The sequence below is a fragment of the Mustela nigripes genome, chromosome 10, assembly GCF_022355385.1.
Source record: "Mustela nigripes isolate SB6536 chromosome 10, MUSNIG.SB6536, whole genome shotgun sequence".
Taxonomy (NCBI): domain Eukaryota; kingdom Metazoa; phylum Chordata; class Mammalia; order Carnivora; family Mustelidae; genus Mustela; species Mustela nigripes.
Window position 1 is genome coordinate 26,065,590 of NC_081566.1, and position 19,932 is coordinate 26,085,521.

At 43.3% G+C, this 19,932-nt stretch overlaps 1 protein-coding gene and 1 pseudogene across 3 annotated transcripts in view; both read left to right on the top strand.

Moving 5' to 3' along the window:
- Positions 1 to 17,226, top strand: part of LOC132025974 (large ribosomal subunit protein uL1-like) — a 67,156-nt pseudogene extending 49,930 nt beyond the window's left edge.
- Positions 17,227 to 17,313: 87 nt separating this feature from the next.
- The window catches only part of COP1 (COP1 E3 ubiquitin ligase), a 246,533-nt gene continuing 243,914 nt past the window's right edge, over positions 17,314 to 19,932 (top strand). For all 3 annotated transcript variants that reach the window (XM_059412849.1, XM_059412850.1, XM_059412851.1), the window contains exon 1: positions 17,314 to 17,814. In XM_059412849.1, the coding sequence (XP_059268832.1) occupies positions 17,414 to 17,814 (401 nt within the window). In that variant the 5' untranslated portion in view covers positions 17,314 to 17,413. The remainder of the gene's footprint in view (positions 17,815 to 19,932) is intronic.

Here is a 19,932-nt window from a genome sequence, read left to right on the forward strand (position 1 = left end):
CGGAGAGAGAGTGAGCGAGCACAGGCAGACAGAGAGGCAGACAGAGGCAGAGGGAGAAGCAGGCTCCTTGCCGAGCAAGGAGCCCGATGTGGGACTCGATCCCGGGACCCTGGGATCATGACCTGAGCCGAAGGCAGCTGCTTAACCAACTGAGCCACCCAGGCGTCCCCAGACTGTCTATGTTTTGTCATTCTTAGTTACTACAAAAATTTACCCACAGTTTATGGTTTGCCTTTTTATATTGGCCTTTTTACTTTAATTTTTGAAACATAGGAGTTAAATTTGTATTGTTCTTGTTGTTAAATACATCCATCTTTTTCTCTGTGAGTCTCTGCGAATCTCTGTCATTACTTCGGGACCTTTAGCCAATTCTCACCACACTACTGGTTATGTTTTCTTTTCTCACAGGGAAAAAATGGAAACAAACCATGAGTTGAAGAGAAGGAAAAATGCTTCTCTACTCCCAAGGTCTTCCAGCTGGACTGAACATTATAAAATTTACATGAAACAGATTAACAGGAGAAAAAAAACGTTTTAATAGGTGTACCCAGAGGCCCAGTAATGACATCAAGCCCCAAAGAAATGACCAAGGCAAGCAGTTTTTATACTTTTTAGTCAGAAAAACAATTAATCTGTGAGGAATTGACAGGATTAAAAAAAAAAAGAAAAAAAAACCTTCACTTAGGGAGTTTTGCCTAGTAAGAAATTGTAAACAGAATTTGGGCTGGGGTGGTAAATTAGTAAAGAGTGACAAGAGTTGGGGTGCTTGGATGGCTCATTTGGTAGAGCATGTGACCCTTGATCTTGAGGTTATAAATTCAAGACCCATATTAGGTGTAGAGATTATTAAAAATAAAATCTTTTTTAAAAAGCTTCTAAAAAACATAATAATAAGAGTTATTAATACAACCTTCTGAGTTCTCTGTTTCCTATCTCTGGTAAGAAGGACTCTCCACCTCCTGGTACAGGGAGAGTACCTTTCACGTGGGAAATTAATTTCCTGCATTCAGAGCGATAGAGGAAGGTCTGAGTGTCCTTTTGGCATAACTTATCTCTTAAGTAACTTTTATTTAAAATAATCAATATGTCAAAGTGACATATTTGGGGGCAGCCTGCCCTCGGCCCCTACAGAGTCTTAATATTATTCTCAAGAAAGTCTCACTAAGTGCACCACTAAAACAAGGACATATCATTTTATATAGTTTCTGTGAATAAAATTTCAATTCAAATTGCAACAGCTGACAGTTAAAAATGGCTCCTGGCTTCCTGTATTAGTTTTCTAGGGCTGCTATAACAAAATACTACAGACTGGGTGGTTTAAACAACAGGTGTTTGTTTTCGCATGGTTATGGGAGCTGGAAGTCTGGAATCCAGATGTTGACTGGGTTGGTTTCTCTTCAGGCCTACCTCTTTGGCGGGCAGATGGCCACCTTCTTGCTGTGTCCTCACATGGTCTTTGGTCTGTGCATGCCCCAGGTATCCCTCTGTTGTCCAAATTTCCTCTGCTTACAAAAATACTGGTCAGATTGAATTACAGCCTATCTTAAAGACCTTAATTTTGACTTACTCACCTCTTTAAAGACCCTATCTCCAAAGGTAGTCACATTCAGAGGGACTGGAGCTTAAGGTCTGCAGTAGATGAGTGTGGGGCGGGCGATGGGGGGGGCGGTGTTACAATTTAGCCTGTAACACCACCTACCTACCTTTCTTTCTTTCTTTCAAGATTTTACTTACTAATTTCTTTTTTTTTTAGATTATTTATTTATTTATTTGACAAAGAGAGATCACAAGTAGGCAGAGAGGCAGGCAGTGGGGGGGGAAGCAGGCTCCCCACTGAGCAGAGAGCCCCATGTGGAGCTCGATCCCAGGACCCTGAGATCATGATCTGAGCTGAAGGCAGAGGCTTAACCCACTGAACCACCCAGGTGCCACTTACCTTATTCATTTGAGGGAGAGAGACAGAGCATGGGGTCAGGTGAGGAGCAGAGGAAGAAGGAGAAGCAGGCTCCCCACTGAGCAGGGAGCCCAACATGGGGCTCAATTCCAGGAGTCCAAGATCATGACCCAAGCCAAAGGCAGGCACTTAACCAACTGAGCCACTCAGGTGCCCCAACACCACCTTTCTGACTTTATATTTTCTTTCTCTTTCCCTCCCTTCCCCCCACACCTTCCACAGGGTGTTCTAGCTCATTAGTTTTTTTGTGTGTTTTAAAGATTTTTGTTTATTTAACAGAGAGAGAGAGAGAGAGATCACAAGTAGGCAGAGAGTCTGGGGACTCTGGGATCACGACCAGAGCCAAAAGCAGAGCTTAACCCACTGAGCCACCCAGGCACCCCCACATTGGGTATTTTTATAGTTGTTTTTTGTTTGTTTTTTAAGATTTTATTTATTTATTTGACAGACAGAGATCAGAGTAGGCAGAGAGGCAGGCAGAGAGAGAGGAGGAAGCAGGCTCCCTGCCGAGCAGAGAGCCCAATGCTGGGCTCAATCCCAGGATCCTGGGATCATGACCTGAGCTGAAGGCAGAAGCTTTAACCCACTGAGCCACCCAGGTGTCCCCCACATTGGTTTTTGAGCTTCAAGTACCAAGCATTCCCCCTACAAAGGCCCTTTGCATATGTATGATAATCTCTGCCTAGAATGATCCTCCCCTACAGTTCCTTTGGCCCACTTCCTTTTTTCATTCAGGTCTCTGGTCAAACATTAGTCTCAGAGATGGTTTTGACCAATTTAATCAAAGTATCACTTCCAATGAGATGCCTAAATTATAACCATTACTGCTATTTCTGCTTCTGTACCTTTGCTTGCTATCTTATGAAGAGATGGAAAAATACCAGCAGACTTTCTATAAGCACTCTGTAACCACACAACCCCTGCCCAGAATTGAACCTGGCAGAGTGGCCGCTCCTGGACCCCCACCCGTCTCTGGGCCGAGAGATAACAGTCATCTGGCACCAGAGAAACCCCCACCCAGAATTGGACGTGACAAAATGACTGCTCCCGGACCCCCCCACCCAGCTCTGGGTGCAAGAGATAATAACCATCTGGCCCCCCGCGGCTTGACAGGGAGACTCCGGCCAATCCTGAGGTGACACATCCCCTAGTGGTGCCAACCAAGCAGTTTGAAGAACGACAGCCCTTTGAACTAACCAATAATCTATTCCCTGCTCTGTAGCGCGCCAGTCATATTACAGAGTTCCATTTTGATTTTCCTGCTGTATGTGGCGATTTGTTACAAGATACTATGATGTATGCTAAGTCCCTGCCTCCCCGAAAATAGTGTATAAAAAGTGTTGTGATCCTGAGCTCGGGACCTCTTAGTGTCACCGGCAACCAGTGCACGGAGGTCCAGGTTCGAACTCGTAATAAACGACCATTGCTGTTTGGCTTTGACTCTGGACTCTGGTGGTCGTCTTTGGGGGGGTCTCAGAATTTGGGCATAACACCAACAGTGAACTTTGTTTCACAGTCTATCTACTGACTTAATATATTTATTAGAAAATAAAGCTTAGGAGGAGGGGAACTTCTGTAACTATCATGTCTCTAGAACTAGATACAGTTGTTGATACATGGGAAGTATCCAATAAATGGTTGTTAAATGAATAAATTTTTTTTTCTGAAGAATAGAGGAAGACTGACCCACTGAATCTCCTACAAATGAGTAAATAATTTATGATTGGATATTATCTGCTAATCATATGTCTCTCAGGAACCAAAAATCATTACTATTTCACTTTTATTAAGTAAAACATGGGGCTTAAACTCTCAGCCCTGAGATCAAGAGATCAAAGGTCATGTACTCTTCTGACTTAGCCAGTCAGGGGCCCATGGAACAAATTAAAAAAAAAAAAAAAATGAGGCGCCTGGGTGGCTCAGTGGGTTAAAGCCTCCTCTTTCAGCTCAGGTCATGATCCCAGGGGCCCGGGATCGAGCTCCACATCCGGCTCTTCGCTCGGGAGGGAGCCTGCTTCCTCCTCTCTTTTTCTGCCTGCCTGTCTGCCTACTTGTGATCTCTGTCTGTCAAATAAATAAATAAAATCTTAAAAAACAAAACAAAACAGGTGGAGGGCACCTGGATGGCGCAGTTAGTTAAGTGTCTGACTCAGGTCATGGATTTCCCGTGCTTTGGATTCTCTTTCCGTTTCCTTTTTCTCCTCCCCGTTATGTAGTTTCTCTCTCTGTCTCTCAAATAAATAAATAAATGTTTAAAAAACTAAAACAAAAACATGGGCACCTGGGTGGCTCAGTTGGTTAAGCATCTGCCTTGGGCTCTAGTGTCATGATCCCAGAGTCCTGGGATCAAGCCTGGCATTGGCTCCCTACTCAGTCGAGAGCCTGCTTCTCCCTCTCCCTCTGCTGCTCCTCTTGCTTGTGCTCTCTTTCTCTCTGTCAAATAAATAAATAAAATCTTTTAAAAAATGAAAACAAAACAAATGAAACTATTTGGTAGAAAACATAATAATTGATAGGCTAATAGCACGTGAAGGCACATGAATGCAAATTAGTGAAATAAGATTGAGAAACTCTACTAGAAAATTAAAAAATGAAAAATATAAATATATAAATTATATAAATATGTAAATTATAGATATATACAAAACATATACACTTTACATATATAAATATATATAATGTGTGTATACAAATAGATACACAAATTTAAATTATCTGTATGTTTATGTATATGTGTGTGTGTATTACTAAAAAGTAGAGTGAAGAGAAACAAAAGTGCCAAATCCAATTAATTGAAATCTCAAAAGGAAAGAAAAAGGAAGAACTATATGATGAAATAATATGATGTGAAGATTCATTTCCCAGAATAAAAGAAAAAAAATAACTCAGATTGAAAAGGCCCTTACAGGGGCAAACAAAAGAGATATGAATAAAGGACATGATCTTAGGTTTCAGTGCTAAAAGAGAATGAGGGCTGGAGGTGGGGAATGACAGACACAGTCTTATTCCTAAGCCTGCATCCCACTCCACTATGATCTAAATGTTATAGCATACTGATTTCATAAAGATGTGGAAAAGATTATATTAGGCTCAATAAGAAAGCTCAGAAATATTACTTGAACATTATTCTTTTATATTTAAAACTCTAGTTTATTTGGAATATATGTTTTTGCATGCCACAAACTGAGGTTTAATTTATAATTTTTCTAAATGGAGAATGCTTCTAGCACTGTTTATTAAATAATGATAGCACTGTCTCTTTGTCTAATATGTATATGTCTAGTTTTTTAAATTTTTTCAGTGCTTGCTAGGAATTAAAGACCATAATGAAATTCCTGTGAGTTAGCTAGAGTAATTTGCACTAGTTGGGGCAACAAAACAGTCCTCACATTTCAGTGACTCTTCCTAGCTCAGGACGAACTTTGGGAATGATTCCTCCTGCCCCTTTGGGTGGTTCTTTCCCCAACTTCAGGCTTTCTCTTCACATGCAGTCATGAATCAGTATTCAGTGAAGATTTAAAGATACTATTTTTTTTAATTTTTTAAGATTTTATTTATTTGACAGACAGAGGTCACAAGTAGGCAAAGAGGCAGGCAGAGAGAGAAAGAGAGGGGGGAAGCAGGCTCCCCGCTGAGCAGAGAGCTGGGCCTGGGACTCGATCCCACGATCCTGAGATCAGGACCTGAGCAGAAAGCAGAGGCTCAACCCACTAAGCCACCCAGGCACTCCTAAAGATACTCTTTAGGTCTCTGGAACTCTGTCTCTGTATAGCTCTTTCCTTTCTGCAGCTCTGCCCTAAAAACTCTAGCCACTGCATTCTTAGCCACTTCTCAGACTTCCAGTTACGTTTCCTCAAACGAGAGAGACCATCTGGCACTTCCTGGGTCCCCTTTCCTGGTGGCGTGGACTGGAGATGTTTTTCAAGCACTCAGCTGGAGTAATTCTAGGGCTCGCCTCATTTCTTCCCCCTTTTTTGCAGGGTTCACGGTTCTGTGTTACCTGCTATCCAATGTCTCAAAGTACAGTTTCACACAGTGAGCCTATTTTTTCAGTGGTTTCATGTGGGAGGGAAAACTTAGTCCTTGTTACTCCATATTGGTCAGGAGTGGAGGTCCCGTCGGCACCTGTGTGGCTCAGTCGTTAAGCATCGGCCTTCGGATCCCAAGGACCTGGGATCAAGGCATCAGGCTCATTGCTGAGTGGGAATCCTGCTTCTTCCTCTCCCACACCTTCTGCTTGTGTTCCCCCTCTCCCTGTCTCTCTCTCTGTCAAATAAATAAATAAAATCTCCTTTAAAAAAAAGAAGAAGAAGAAGAAGTAGAGGTCCCTTGGATTCTTTTTGTTATTTTGTAAGTTGGAGATCATTCTCAAGCAGTCTTTTTCGAGGAATGTGTAGGGGATTTGATCGTACTCCCTAGAAACGAGCCTGAGATGGGAATTCTTAGGAGAGTGATTTAATGAGGGTTTTCCCCGGGGAAGGGGGAGCAAGGGAAGCAGGATAGGGCTTGGGGTAGAAGCTGGGCCAGAACGAGGTTTCACGTGGAGACTATCGCAGTCTAGTTCTCCGGGGGGCCAAGGCTCCCTAACCACTCAGCAAGGTTGGTCCCAAGGAGGCTGGAGTTTCGGGTAGCTTTGTGTCAGTGCTCGGCTGTTCGCTATCGGCCTGGGAGGTGGGTTGAAGGAGAGAAGCAGGCTAGAAAGCGGACTCCCAGCTCCAGCCACCCAAGGGCGATCGTCTGGAGAACAAGGCCTTAGCGGACTGTACTCAGCAACCAGGTGACTGGGTCAGGAATTGGGATATAGGTGGGAACCATTTTAAGTACTTTTATGTATGAAGATAACTTTGTTCTGCCCTCAAACTTGACTCATAGTTTGGTTTTAAAATTTTAGGCCTAAAAAAGTTTTCCCTCAGAACAGTGTAGGCATTTTTTTCTATTAACATCTAGTGTTGCTTATAATACATCTGCCTTTGTCAGCCTGGCTGCCACAACCATCTCCACAGACTGGGTGGCTTAAACAACATTTATTTCTCACGGCTCTGAAGACTTCGAAGTCCAAGATCCAGACGCTGGTAGATTTCCTATCTGGGGAGCACTCACTTCATGGCTTGGAGATGGTCGTCTCCTTGTATACTCACATGGCAGTGAGGACAGGTAAAGGCAGCAAGCTCTCGTGTCTCTTATAAGGGCACTAATCCCATTTACTAAGGCTCTCCCCTCCTGACCTAATCAGCCCCCAAGAGCCACCTCCTAGTAGCATCATATTGGGGGTTAGGACTTCAACATAAGAATCTTAGAAAGAGGGGCGACTAGATGGCTCAGTGAATTAAAGCCTCTGCCTTCGGCTTGGGTCATGGTCCTAGGGTCCTGGGATCGAGCCCTGCATTGGGCTCTCTGCTCAGCAGGGGGCCTGTTTCCCTTCCTCTCTCTCTGCCTGCCTCTCTGCCTACTTGTGATCTGTCTGTCAAATAAATAAAATCTTTAAAACAAACAAACAAAAAAACATTTCTTCCTCTATTTTCTCCCTTTAGTTTTCCTTTATTCTTCAAACCTCTGAAAATTTCATTTTTAAAATTTTCATCTTTTTTTAAATTGATGGACTTCATTATTTAGAGCAGTTTTAAGTTTGCAGAAATATTAAGCAAAGAGTACACATAAATTCCATATCTGCCCTCCTGCCAGCAGTTTCTCCTATTATTTTTTTTTTTTAAGATTATTTATTTATTTATTTGACAGAGAGAGATCACAAGTAGATGGAGAGAAAGGCAGGCAGAGAGAGAGAGAGAGGGAAGCAGGCTCCCTGCTGAGCAGAGAGCCCGATATGGGACTCGATCCCAGGACCCTGAGATCGTGACCCGAGCCGAAGGCAGCGGCTTAACCCACTGAGCCACCCAGGCGCCCCAGTTTCTCCTATTATTAACATAATGCATTAGTATGCTACATTTGTCATAATTGATGAAGTGAATATTTTTTTTTTAAAGAATTTATTTATTTATTTGACAGAGAGAGATCACAAGTAGGCAGAGAGGCAGGCAGAGAGAGAGGAGGAAGCAGGCTCCCCACTGAGCAGAGAGCCCGATGCGGGACTCGATCCCAGGACCCTGGGATCATGACCTGAGCCGAAGGCAGCGGCTCAACCCACTGAGCCACCCAGGCGCCCGATGAAGTGAATATTGAAACAATATTATTAACTAAAGACTGCAGGGTTTGTTTTTGTTTTTTTTTAAGATTTTATTTATTTGTTTGACAGACAAAGAGAAATCACAAGTAGGCAGAGAGCCAGGAAGAGGAATAGGGGGAAGCAGGCTCCCTGCTGAGCAGAGAGCCCGATGTGGGGCTCGATCCTAGGACCCTGAGACCATGACCTGAGCTGAAGGCAGAGGCTCAACCCACTGAGCCACCCAAGCACCCCAAGACTGTAGTGTTTTAGAGATGTTATTTACTCATTTGGGAAAGACTGAGAGAGATAAAGAAGGGAGCGGCAGAGGGAGAGGGAGAAGCAGATTCCTCACTGGACAGGGAGCCTCCTGGGATCATGACCTGAGCAGAAGGCAGACTCTTCACCAAATGAGCCACCCAGGTGGCAGATGAAAAGCCCTGCCAAAGATGTCATACCCTAATCCCTGGAACATGTCAATATGTTATGTTACAAGACAAAGATATTTTGTAGATGTAATTGGCTAACTTTTAGAGACATTTTTCCCAGATTGTTTGGGTGGGTCCAATGTAATACCATAGGCCCTTTAAAAGTGGAGCAGGGGGTGCCTGGGTGGCTCAGTTGGTTAAGCAACTGCCTTCAGCTCAGGTCATGATCCCGGAGTCCCAGGATGGAGTCCCACATCAGGCTCCGAGCTACATGGGAGCCTGCTTCTCCCTCTCACCTTCTCCTCGCTCATGCTGTTGCTCACTGTCTCTCTGTCAAAAAAAAAAAAAAAAAATCTTTAAAAAAATAAATAAAAGTGGAGCAGGAAGGCAGAAGAATCAGAAAGATGCAGTGTGAGAAGGTCTTGACTCACTGTTGCTGGTGAGAGGGGTAAGGGGCCACCGGCCAAGGAATGCAGGTGCATAGAAGCTGAGAACAGACTTCAGTCCTGTGACCCACAAAATTCAATTCTGCCAACAATCTGAAGGAGCACAGGGGCAGATTATCCCCCAGAGCCTTCAGAAAGGAAAGCAGCTCCCCTGAGACCTTGATTTGAATCTTGTGAGATTCAACAGTGAAACCAGCAAGCCTAGATTCTATTGTTTCGAGCTATTACATTTCTGGTAATTTGTTATGGTAACAATGGAAAGTAATACACTTTTGTTGACACTGCAGTGGATATCAATACAGAATTCAATTTTTAGGATGGGATTCAACTCGTAATTTCTTCAGATGTATTATTAACACTGATTATATCTTGGTATAAACCAAGTATTTGAGAATGAGTTCGTATCAAACAGTGAAGGAAGAAAGAAGGAGGCGTGGTGTGTGATACTCAATTTTTACTTGTGACTTTGGTGTAATGACTCAGAACTAACATATGCTCTTCTATCTGTCGAACTACTGTTGGACAGAGATTACCCAGATTGGGCAACCCTCAGTCCTTGAACACTGGGTGGAGTGCTAGAATTTTGGCCAGCAACTTTACTGCTTTGACCTCATTTTTCCCAACTGGAGATGAGATAATACCAGTTTCTATTATCTCACAATGAATTGATAAATGCAAAGGCAGTTTATGAACTGGTTTAATGGTAGATATGTGCCTGAGGCTCTGGGTGGGAGGACTCAGGCTGAGGTAAGAAATACCTGTTGTTACCTGAATAGAGCAAATTAAAAATGTAAGAAATACCATGTGGACTCAGGAAATAAGAGGAAATAGGTCAGAATGAATCCTTGTTTTATTTGACCTCACCTTTAAAGGTTTACAGTAGGGGCACCTGGGTGGCTCAGTGGGTTAAAGCCTCTGCCTTCTGCTCAGGTCATGATCTCAGGGTCCCGGGATAGAGCCCCGAGTTGGGCTCTCTGCTCAGCGGGGAGCCTGCTTCCCCACGCGCCCCATGGCTACTTTTGATTTCTGTCTGTCATATAAATAAATAAAATTTTTAAAAAATTTAAAAAATAAGGTTAAAAATAGGTTCCCACACTAACTTCTCTTGCAACCTGGTATAAATCTCATTACAATGATTATAACCAAATACTATTCTAGGTTGGTTACACAATTTCACAATCCAGAGCTACTTTAGCATTCTTAGTTTTTTTAACAGAATTTAGTAGATGATAGGAGCATGTGTTGCAGTGGATATCACAGTATGACTTGCCCAAATGCCCAGGGTACTAGGCAGAAAGTTGCAGTCTAGGTAGGAGGTTATTTTATTTTTTTTTTCAAATTCTTTTTTTTAAAATTTTTAATTTTTTTTTATTAACATATAATGTATTATTAGCCCCAGGGATACAGGTCTGTGAATCGCCAGGTTTACACACTTCACAGCACTCACCATAGCACATACCCTCCCCAATGTCCATAACACCACCCCCACTCCGCGCGTTCCCCTCAAGCAACCCTCAGTTTGTTTTGTGAGAAGATTAAGAGTCTCTTATGGTTTGTCTCCCTCCCGATCCCATCTTGTTTCATTTATTCTTTCAGGAAGGAGTCTTGATGCAAGTCACAGTGAACAATTTGCTGTATTTTTTTTTAAAGATTTTATTTATTTATTTGACAGAGAAAGAGATCACAAGTAGGCAGAGAGGCAGGCGGGGGGTCGGGGTAGGGTGGGGAGCAGGCCCCCTGCTGGGCAGAGAGCCCTATGTGGGGCTCAATCCCAGGACCCTGGGATCGTGACCTGAGCCGAAGGCAGAGGCTTTAACCCACTGAGCCACACGGGGCCCCAATAATTTGTTCTTTTAAACAGTGCTTGATTCTAGCTATATACGCTTTCCCAGATTGTTTAGTTATGCTACATTGCATGCATGAGTGGTTAAACCCACAGAGCAAAAGATTGACTATGTTACATGCTTTAATTTCAACACAAAGTGGTTTTTTTTTCTTCCTTTTTTGCCCTTTATTACCTGGTTTCCACCTCAAGATGACTCCAATTGTTCTCTTTTGAATTCATTAGAATTCAATAGACCTCATTTTGTTTAGTTTTATTACTTTCAAGTAGATCTAAACCTACCCATATATTCATAAAATACATACATATTGCCATATATCAGGTGAGCAAATTTTTTTAAGGTTTTTTTTTTTTTTTTTTAAATTTACTTGAATGAGAGAGACAGAGCGACAGAGAGCTGGAGCAGGGAGCCCCGATCCCGATGAGGGGCTTGACCCCAAGACCCTGGGGATCATGACCTGAGCTGAAGGCTCAACTGACTGAGCCACCCAGGCACCTGAAGTAAAAGTTTTTCTAGTCCAACATGGTTTTCCCCAGTCTCGGGCAATTTTTTTTTTTGAAACTAACTCTATTCAGTAAGTTGCACTCACCTTCACACAGGTCTGCCTATAATCTTTTGTTGTTAGAGTACTTGTGATTGGCCCAGGACATATTTTTACAACTGCCTTGACTAAAATTGCTAGCAGTAGCTTGCCAAAGAGGTGCTTTAATAAAGGAAATGAACTTCTTCTAAGATTTTATTTATTTGACAGACAGAGATCACAAGTAGGCAGAGAAGCAGGCAGAGAGAGGAAGGGAAGCAGGCTCCCTGCAGAGCAGAGAGCCAGATGCGGGGCTTGATCCCAGGACCCTGGAATCATAACCTGAGCCAAAGGCAGATGCTTTAACCCACTGAGCCACCCAGGTGCCCCAGGAAATGAACTTCTTTTAATATGTTGATTGACTGTGGAGCAAGGAGCCCAATGTGGGACTCGATCCCAGGATCCCAGGACGCTGGGATCATGACCTGAGCTGAAGGCAGCTGCTCACTTCCTTAAAAAGTGCTTACAATTTTACACAGAAGACTGGAAGAACAGAATCAGAGCTGACAATGCCATTCTAGCAAAGAAAACAGTGTAATACACGTTTTCAGAAAAAAAGTCATTTGCGAACAGTAACTCTTAAGAAATTATAGTTCTCCACAGGTAACTGTCTATCTCTGGTTTTATTTTTTATTTCTTTTAAAGATTTTATTTATTCACTTGACAGAGAGAGAGAGATCACGAGCAGGCAGAGAGAAAGGCAGAGCAGAGAGCCTGATGCGGGACTCGATCCCAGGACCTTGAGATCATGACCCGAGCTGAAGGCAGAGGCATCAACCCACTGAGCCACCCTGACGCGCCTATCTCTGGTTTTAATTCATAAATTGGAGCTTTTCATTTTACCAGCAGATGATGGATTATTTTCTTCTAAATGTATTATTGTGCCTTTGCATTATAGAAACCTTTCTATTTTTCTCCTGTCCATTCACACTAACAAAAAAATATATTTTCTCTTTCTCCTTTCTCCCATCAGTTCAGTTTTTATTTTATTTTTTTTTAAAAGATTTTATTTATTTATTTGTCAGAGAGAGAGCGAGCAAGAGTGAGCATAGGCAGACAGAGTGGAAGGCAGAGTCAGAGGGAGAAGCAGGCTCCCTGTGGAGCAAGGAGCCCAATGTGGGACTTGATCCCAGGATCCCAAGATGTTGGGATCATGACCTGAGCTGAAGGCAGCTGCTCAACCAACTGAGCCACCCAGGCGTCCCATCAGTTCAGCTTTTAAATGCCATGTTTATTTCACATCTCTCTTTTCTTTTTTTTAAACAGGCAATCCCATTAAATTAAAAAGAAAAAACAGGAAACTATTATTCACTAAGAGATTTGCTTGGATGGCAAAAAGGGCAAACAGGTGGCAAACTCTTCTGGTGAATCAGGCAGATAAAGCTTTTTAGAAAGGATCTTTTTGAGAGATTGGTTAGCAAAGGGCAGGACTAGCTGGACGTAGAAACCAGCCGTCTTACTGCCCTAACAGATTATACTTGGATAAGTTACTTTGTACTGATTGATTGATCGATTTTATTTACTTATTTATTTATGATTTTATTTTTAAGTAGTCTCTACACCCAACGTGGGGCTCAAACTCACAACCCCAAGATCAAGAGTCATATGTTCTTCTGACTCAGCCAGCCAGGCCCCCCCCTTTGGAAATATGTCTCGAAGTTTAATCTTCTTGGTGATTCCATTCCATCTTAACTCCTCTGGATTTTACTTCGGTAGCAGCATTTTCATAAAAGACTTGGATTTTGTCTTGTCATTTTTGTCATTTATAGGGTTAATTAGCAATGTGATGGAGTTCTTTCAATTGTTAAGGCTTAGTTTTTATTTTACATTACTTTCATTTTCATAATGTTTTCTTGTCTTCTATTTGCTTCTTTTCCTGACGTCTGAATTTCTTGGTGTGTGTGTGTGTATGTGTGTGTGTTTTGCCATGCTTCCTCTTTTCTCGTCTGCTTTTCCAGAACATTTTGCCTGTAGAAAAGAATAAGGGCTGTGTACTTTGAGAACAGTCTTTATAGATTTAACTGATATGAAAGGGAAATTCCATTGCATCACATCTCCTTTCCCCTCCATTTCTTTTTTTAAATTTAGATTTTACTGAACCTAGTTTCCAAAGAGGTAATACTAGGCACTGATGATTTTTTTCCTAGGAGGCTTCTCAGCTAAGAATTCTCTTCAATAAGCTACTTGGAAGAAAGAGACCATTTTACATATTTCTCAGGCATTCCCTACAAAACGATGAGTGTTTCTCAAAGTGTTAGGTTCACTTGGGTGCTGTTAACAATACATATTCATAGGCCCACCCCAGACTTAGAGTCAGAATCTCAGGAACCTGCAGTTTTATTTTTCATGTGTTGAACTTTCTCCTGTGTCTTAACCTGAATTTTTGGTCGCTGCCTGGATTTGTTTATTTGAATATATATACATATATGTATATATAGTCACACATACATGTGTTTTTAAAGATCTTATTTATTTATTAGAGAGAAAGAGAGAGAGGGAGAGAGAGCACTAGTTGGAGTCCACGGAGAAGGGAAAAGCAGGCTCCCCCTGAGCAGGGAACCCAGTGCAGGGCTCCATCCCTGGGACCCTGGGATCATGACCTGAGTGGAAGCAGATGTTCCACCCACTGAGTCACTGGGGTGCCCCCTTGAATATATTTTCATCCACTTACTGAACATGTCCAAAACTAAAAGATCCACTGGCCTTCTCCAATTCTGTCATCATGCTTTCATCCCTGGACTCATCTTTAGAGTTATTCTTCTTTGTAGTCCATCATTTAACAAATAGTTTTTTTTTTTTAAAGATTTTATTTATTTATTTGACAGACAGAGATTACAAGTAGGCAGACATGCAGGCAGAGAGGAGGAAGCAGGCTCCCTGCTGAGCAGAGCCAAAGGCAGAGGCTTTAGCGCACTGAGCCACCCAGGCCCCCCAACAAATAGTTTTATTTAAGTAATCTCTATACCTAACTTGGGGCTGGAGCTCATGACCCCGAAAACAAGAGTCACACTCTCTTCCGGTTAAGCCAGCCAGGTGTCCCTGTATTCCATCATTTTTTTACTTAATTGACTTAATGGCCTTTGTGCCAAGTATTGGGGAAAAGAGTAATGAACAAGACAGATCATGGGTCATGCCCTCAGGGATGGTGAAGATTCTTCTACAGAGAGTAACTTAATCCTATAGATTCTTTTGTGTTTTTCTCAGAATACTCCCTTTCTTTGTCAGCACACTAATCTAGAATCTCCTCACCTATGTTTGGACTGCCATCATTTATTCCTAATTAGTTTCTTTGCTCCTAATCTCCAACCTCTTCTGAAAGATTAATCTGGTGAAAACTTAATCTTAAAAACAACACTTTGAATATATTTTACCTCCTTGCAATGCTTTCATTGTTTCCAATTGCCTGTAGGTTATTTCCTGAAGTGGATTTGAGGCTTTCACAGTCTGGTCCCCAGATGAATTTTTGCTGAATAAGATTCCTCCCCTATAAAACAGGTATCTGAATTTGATGTAAACATTCCTCCAGTGCCACACACAGCTGGCCCTTAGCAAGTGCTCTTGTTTCTGCTCCTATGGTGTTTCTCTACTTCACTCATTAAACACCTAGTATGTGTTCTTTGGTCGTGTTACTTATCTTTGTATTCATTTTTTTTTTTTTTTTTTTTTAATTTTTTATTCTTTGTATTCATTTTTCCAGTTCTTCAATTATTCCTTAAGCTTCTTGAGTGCAGGAACAATGTTTTATAAACTTCTTTATCTCTTCCTTGCCCAGTGTAGGTCTATGTATACTAAGTACTTGATAAATATTCATCAGATTCTTTACACTTACTTATTAATGCATTCCTTCATCAAGAAATTATTGACTTCCCAATGAGAACCAATATGGTCATGTCTTTGATAGAGCTTACAATTTAGTTGAAAAAATGGACCATAAGCAAATAATTAAACTAAAAATGAGACCAACTGCTTTATTCATTAGTCAAGAAATATTTAATAAGCACCTATCATAGGTATATTATATGTTGGGAATACAAAGCTGAAGCTAATAAGCTAGCAGAGGAGAATCACATATAAACCAGGAAAATAATAATGTTATAAGTGCAAAAACAACAACAACAACAACAACAACAAACCCTAGGAGCACCAAGTGGAATGTAAATATCTCTGCTGAGGTGTCCTTAAGGCTTCATATTTCAGATGGGTCTTGAAAGTGACGTTAAGTAAGTGTTTAGGTAATGCAGTGTTCACACAAAGAGGGTGATTCTTGGAGATCTGATAAGCTCATTCCTATATCATATTCTGAGCAGAAACGTGAGCTGGTAATAGGAAGGTAAGCGGTAAAGTCAAAGTTGAGGAAGACAGCCTTTTGATGGAACACTGCTCAGAGGAAAGGCTACGTCTTTTTGCTGGGCCTTCATCTAGGCCCTTCCCTGGTTCTGTCCCTTCAGCATGGATAAAGGTTCCTAGGGAAAGGTCTTTAACTCACAGGACAGAATTAAATCTGAGATCTTTCCCTCTAGGAACCACAGGATGACAGAGCTGGAAAGGGCACCGAAAATTACCCTGTTGTTTCTAATTTATATCCCCCGGAATCTTGAGGATCCTTAAAACGGAAAATGAAAATCTGTATTCAATTTTTGATATTCCAAAAAACTACCAGAAATTGCACTTTTTTGGGGGGGGGCGGTATTAACTGCCAGGTTTCCTTGTTTTGTGCTAGAAATGTATCAGATCCACATTACATCGAGGTTCTGACTAAGCTGTGTTGAGATTAAATATAATTTGTTTTCCCATTATTGTTATGCTTAATTTGGTAAATAATTTTTCAAGATACAAGACAGCATGGTCAAACCAATCAAATTGGTAACATCTGCTACAATGTTCGGAATCTACAAAGCACCGTTCACCAACTTCATTTTAATTTAGTCCTCACAATACTGTGGAATGGTTTAACAGCAGAGCCCAGACTTTTTGACTCTCAGTCCAGTGCTCTTTTCTTTTTTTTTTTTTTTTTTTTTTTATTTTTTTTTAAAGATTTTATTTATTTATTTGACAGAGAGAGATCACAAGTAGGCAGAGAGGCAGGCAGAGAGAGAGAGGAGGAAGCAGGCTCCCTGCTGAGCAGAGAGCCCGATGTGGGACTCGATCCCAGGACCCTGAGATCATGACCTGAGCCGAAGGCAGCGGCTTAACCCACTGAGCCACCCAGGCGCCCCAGCCAGTGCTCTTTTCAACAGCTCTGAGCTCCTGGGTTTTTTCCTCCCGTCCTGGTCTGCAGAGCCTTCAAACGGCAGCTCAGAAGCACCTGCCAGTAGGTCACACCACCAGACCCTAGGCTCTCCACGTTCAGGAATGCAGCTCGCCCCCACGCAGGCGTGCTGCGGCGACTCCGCGCCCGCGACGCTCGGAGCGTGGACAGGAGACCCGGGGCAGCCGCGAGGGTCGAAGCCCAGCGCGCGTGCGCAGTCCTCCCGCCGGCACTCCGTTCTTTCCCCCAGCTCCCAAACCATTGCACCACCCTATCATTCATTCCCCTCTTTGTAGCCTTTTCACCCGTAGCACAACCTGCCCCGCCCCGCCCCGTACGTCACGAGCGACAACAGCTGTGGACGAGCGCGGCCGACGTTATTAGGCCGCCACCGGGGGCGCGCGGTGCGCGTCCCGTCGGCCCGCGAAGTTGTCTCCGCCGCCGCTCCCGCCCCTTCCGCCGCTCGCGTGCGCGCACGGCCGGCCCTCCGCGCGCCCCGGTTGGCTGCGGCGGGGCCCGCGGCGGTGGCGGCCTCGGCAGCGGTAGTGGTTTCCCCTCCGCTTTCTTAGTTTCCTCCGCCCCCTCCCGTCGGACGCTGCTGTGGGCTCGCCTTAAAAAAATCAACTTTATTGTTCCTCAGCCCCACCTCCCGGCGCGGCGCGCGGCCTCAGGATGCACTGAGGCTGAGGGAAGGGAGGCGGCGGGTCGCGGTCGCGGTCCCTCTCCGAGCGCCCGGCCGGAGGTGGGGGAGTCACGATGTCTGGGAGCCGCCAGGCCGGGTCGGGCTCCGCCGGGACCAGCCCTGGCTCCTCGGCGGCCTCCTCGGTGACTTCCGCCTCCTCGTCCTTGTCCTCTTCCCCGTCGCCCCCTTCCGCGGCGGTGGCGGCGGCGGCGTCCGGCGGAGCGGCCCAGGCCGCGGGTTCGGGCGGCCTCGGGGGCCCGGCGCGGCCTGTGCTGGTGGCGGCCGCCGTGTCCGGCAGCGGCGGCGGGGCGGTGTCCGCGGGCCTGTCTCGGCTCAGCTGCGCGGCCAGGCCCAGCGCCGGCGTGGGAGGGAGCAGCTCCAGCCTCGGAAGCGGCAGCAGGAAGAGACCTCTGCTCGCCCCCCTGTGCAACGGGCTCATCAATTCCTACGAGGACAAAAGCAACGACTTCGTGTGGTGAGTTTGAAGAGCATCGCCCTCCCCTTCCCTGAATGAGGAGTTTGCCGTGTTTGGGCTGGTGGGGTCCGGGTCTGGTTGGTGCGGTGGCGGTGTCTGCAGACCTCCAGGCTGGGGGTTGATGGGGGTGAGAATGGGGAAATGTTGGAGTCCCGAGGCAAGGGTGCTGGTGGCGAGGAAGGGGAGTTGAGGGGGTGATTAAGAGGGGGCGAGAAAGAAGATCAGATAAGTGGTTGTGCATAAAAGGAGAAAGTTGGCTCTTGAATTTTCTGACTGGTGAATTAGGCACCCTATCGGTCCGGATTGCTTGTTGAAGTGAATTAAACTTGTAAAAGGACCCAAGGAGAGGATTAAGCTTCCTGGGATGCTGAGGGATGGAGTTGGTCATAATTTGCTTGTTGAAAGTATGGGTAAATGGTGCTCTAGACGTGGGAATGGATACTTTAAGGAGAAGTAGTATTTCATGTCTGTATCCCCTCGCGCGCGCGCGTGTGTGTGTGTGTGTGTGTAAAACTATCCTCCCACTTCAAAGAGTAGGACACTTTTAAATCAGCTGTTGAGGCTACTGTAGCCATAAAATCTGTTTACAAAATATTCCACTTGTCCTTGAATGCCTTGAAAGAGGGAGCCACATTTATTAAAACATTATCCATGTCTCAGATGTAACTGACATTTGTGTAACAGTCTATAGTGCACTGGAACTTCTGATTTGAGAAACGCCCGGATATTAGACATTTTGTCATCCTAGTTGGCATCTTCAGTGATACACAGTAGTATTCAGTTCTGGTATTTGGCATAGATGGGTTATCCATATTAAGTGAAAGATGGAGTTGATTGTTTTGCTGAAAGTGTTTTGGGATTTTTTATTTTTTATTTTTTTGTATCCAGAACCCAATCCAAATGGTAGGATTATGAGAAAGGAATTGCTTTTTAGCTAAGTGAGAACTGGTAGGGTTTTTTGCTTTTCCTTTAGAGGAAATGGTTGATAGGATATTAATAGGAAGTTGGCCTGCACTGTCATTATAGGGGAAGTTGATTTACTTCAGTGTTGAAGATGATGTGACTTGGCATCATTAAGATAGGGCTAGAAGCTGGCACTATAGGAATTTCTAGTTCTTGCAGTAAAAATATCTTCGTTCATATTTTTGCTTTGGTCTTAAATTATTCTGGACTCAGTTAATTAATTTTGCCTTAAAACTTGGCTATAATTGTGTTTGTTATTTATAAATAATTTAATCAGCTTATGGGTGGGTCTAAGAGTTGTTGGTGTTCATACCCACTACAGTACCATATGATGAAGTAGAAGCTGATGAAACAAAATGAGAGTTTTTAGAATTTGTCTTTCTAGCCACCATTTACATTTTAATTTTTATTTATTTATTTTTAAAAAAGATTTTATTTATTTATTTGACAGAGAAATCACAAGCAGGCAGAGAGGCAGGTAGAGGGGGAGGGGAAAAGCAGGCTCCCGGCTGTGCAGAGAGCCTGATGCTGGGGGGCGGGGCTCAATCCCAAGACCCTGGGATCATGACCTGAGCCACCCAGGTGCCCTGCATTTTAATTTTTAATAGGCTCAAAGAAAACATATGCCAGCATTCATACAGGTATACTGAAATGGTGTAGAAGATGTGAGAAATAAAGGAATCAATCATTCATTCAACAGATACTTATTTGGCACACACTGTCTGCCAGGAACCATATGAGTTGCATTACTATTGGCCATTTTGTAGGAAATTGGAAAGCCATAGAGTCATATAAGCTGCGGAAACTGATTTTTTTTTCCCCCTCTGAGGAGGGGTGGTGGTGGTGGTAAGATTATTAAAATTTTTGTCTGTTACCTAATTTTTAACAATTTCAGAAGAGATTGGGTGTATTCAGGGTGGTATGGCCGTAGACTGATTTTTAACAATTGCAGTGTATTGTCCCAATTCCTAACCTGGAAATGCCCAGTGAAAGTCTTCAGTTAAAAATTGTGAATGCTTCACTTTCTAAAAATCTCATTAGTCCATAATTTCTTTTTCTGGTGAGGTTGAATATTCAGAAGAATTCATTAATGGGAATCTGTTTTCCCAATTCTCTTTTTTTTTTTTTTTTTTTTTTTTTTTTTTTTTTTTTTTT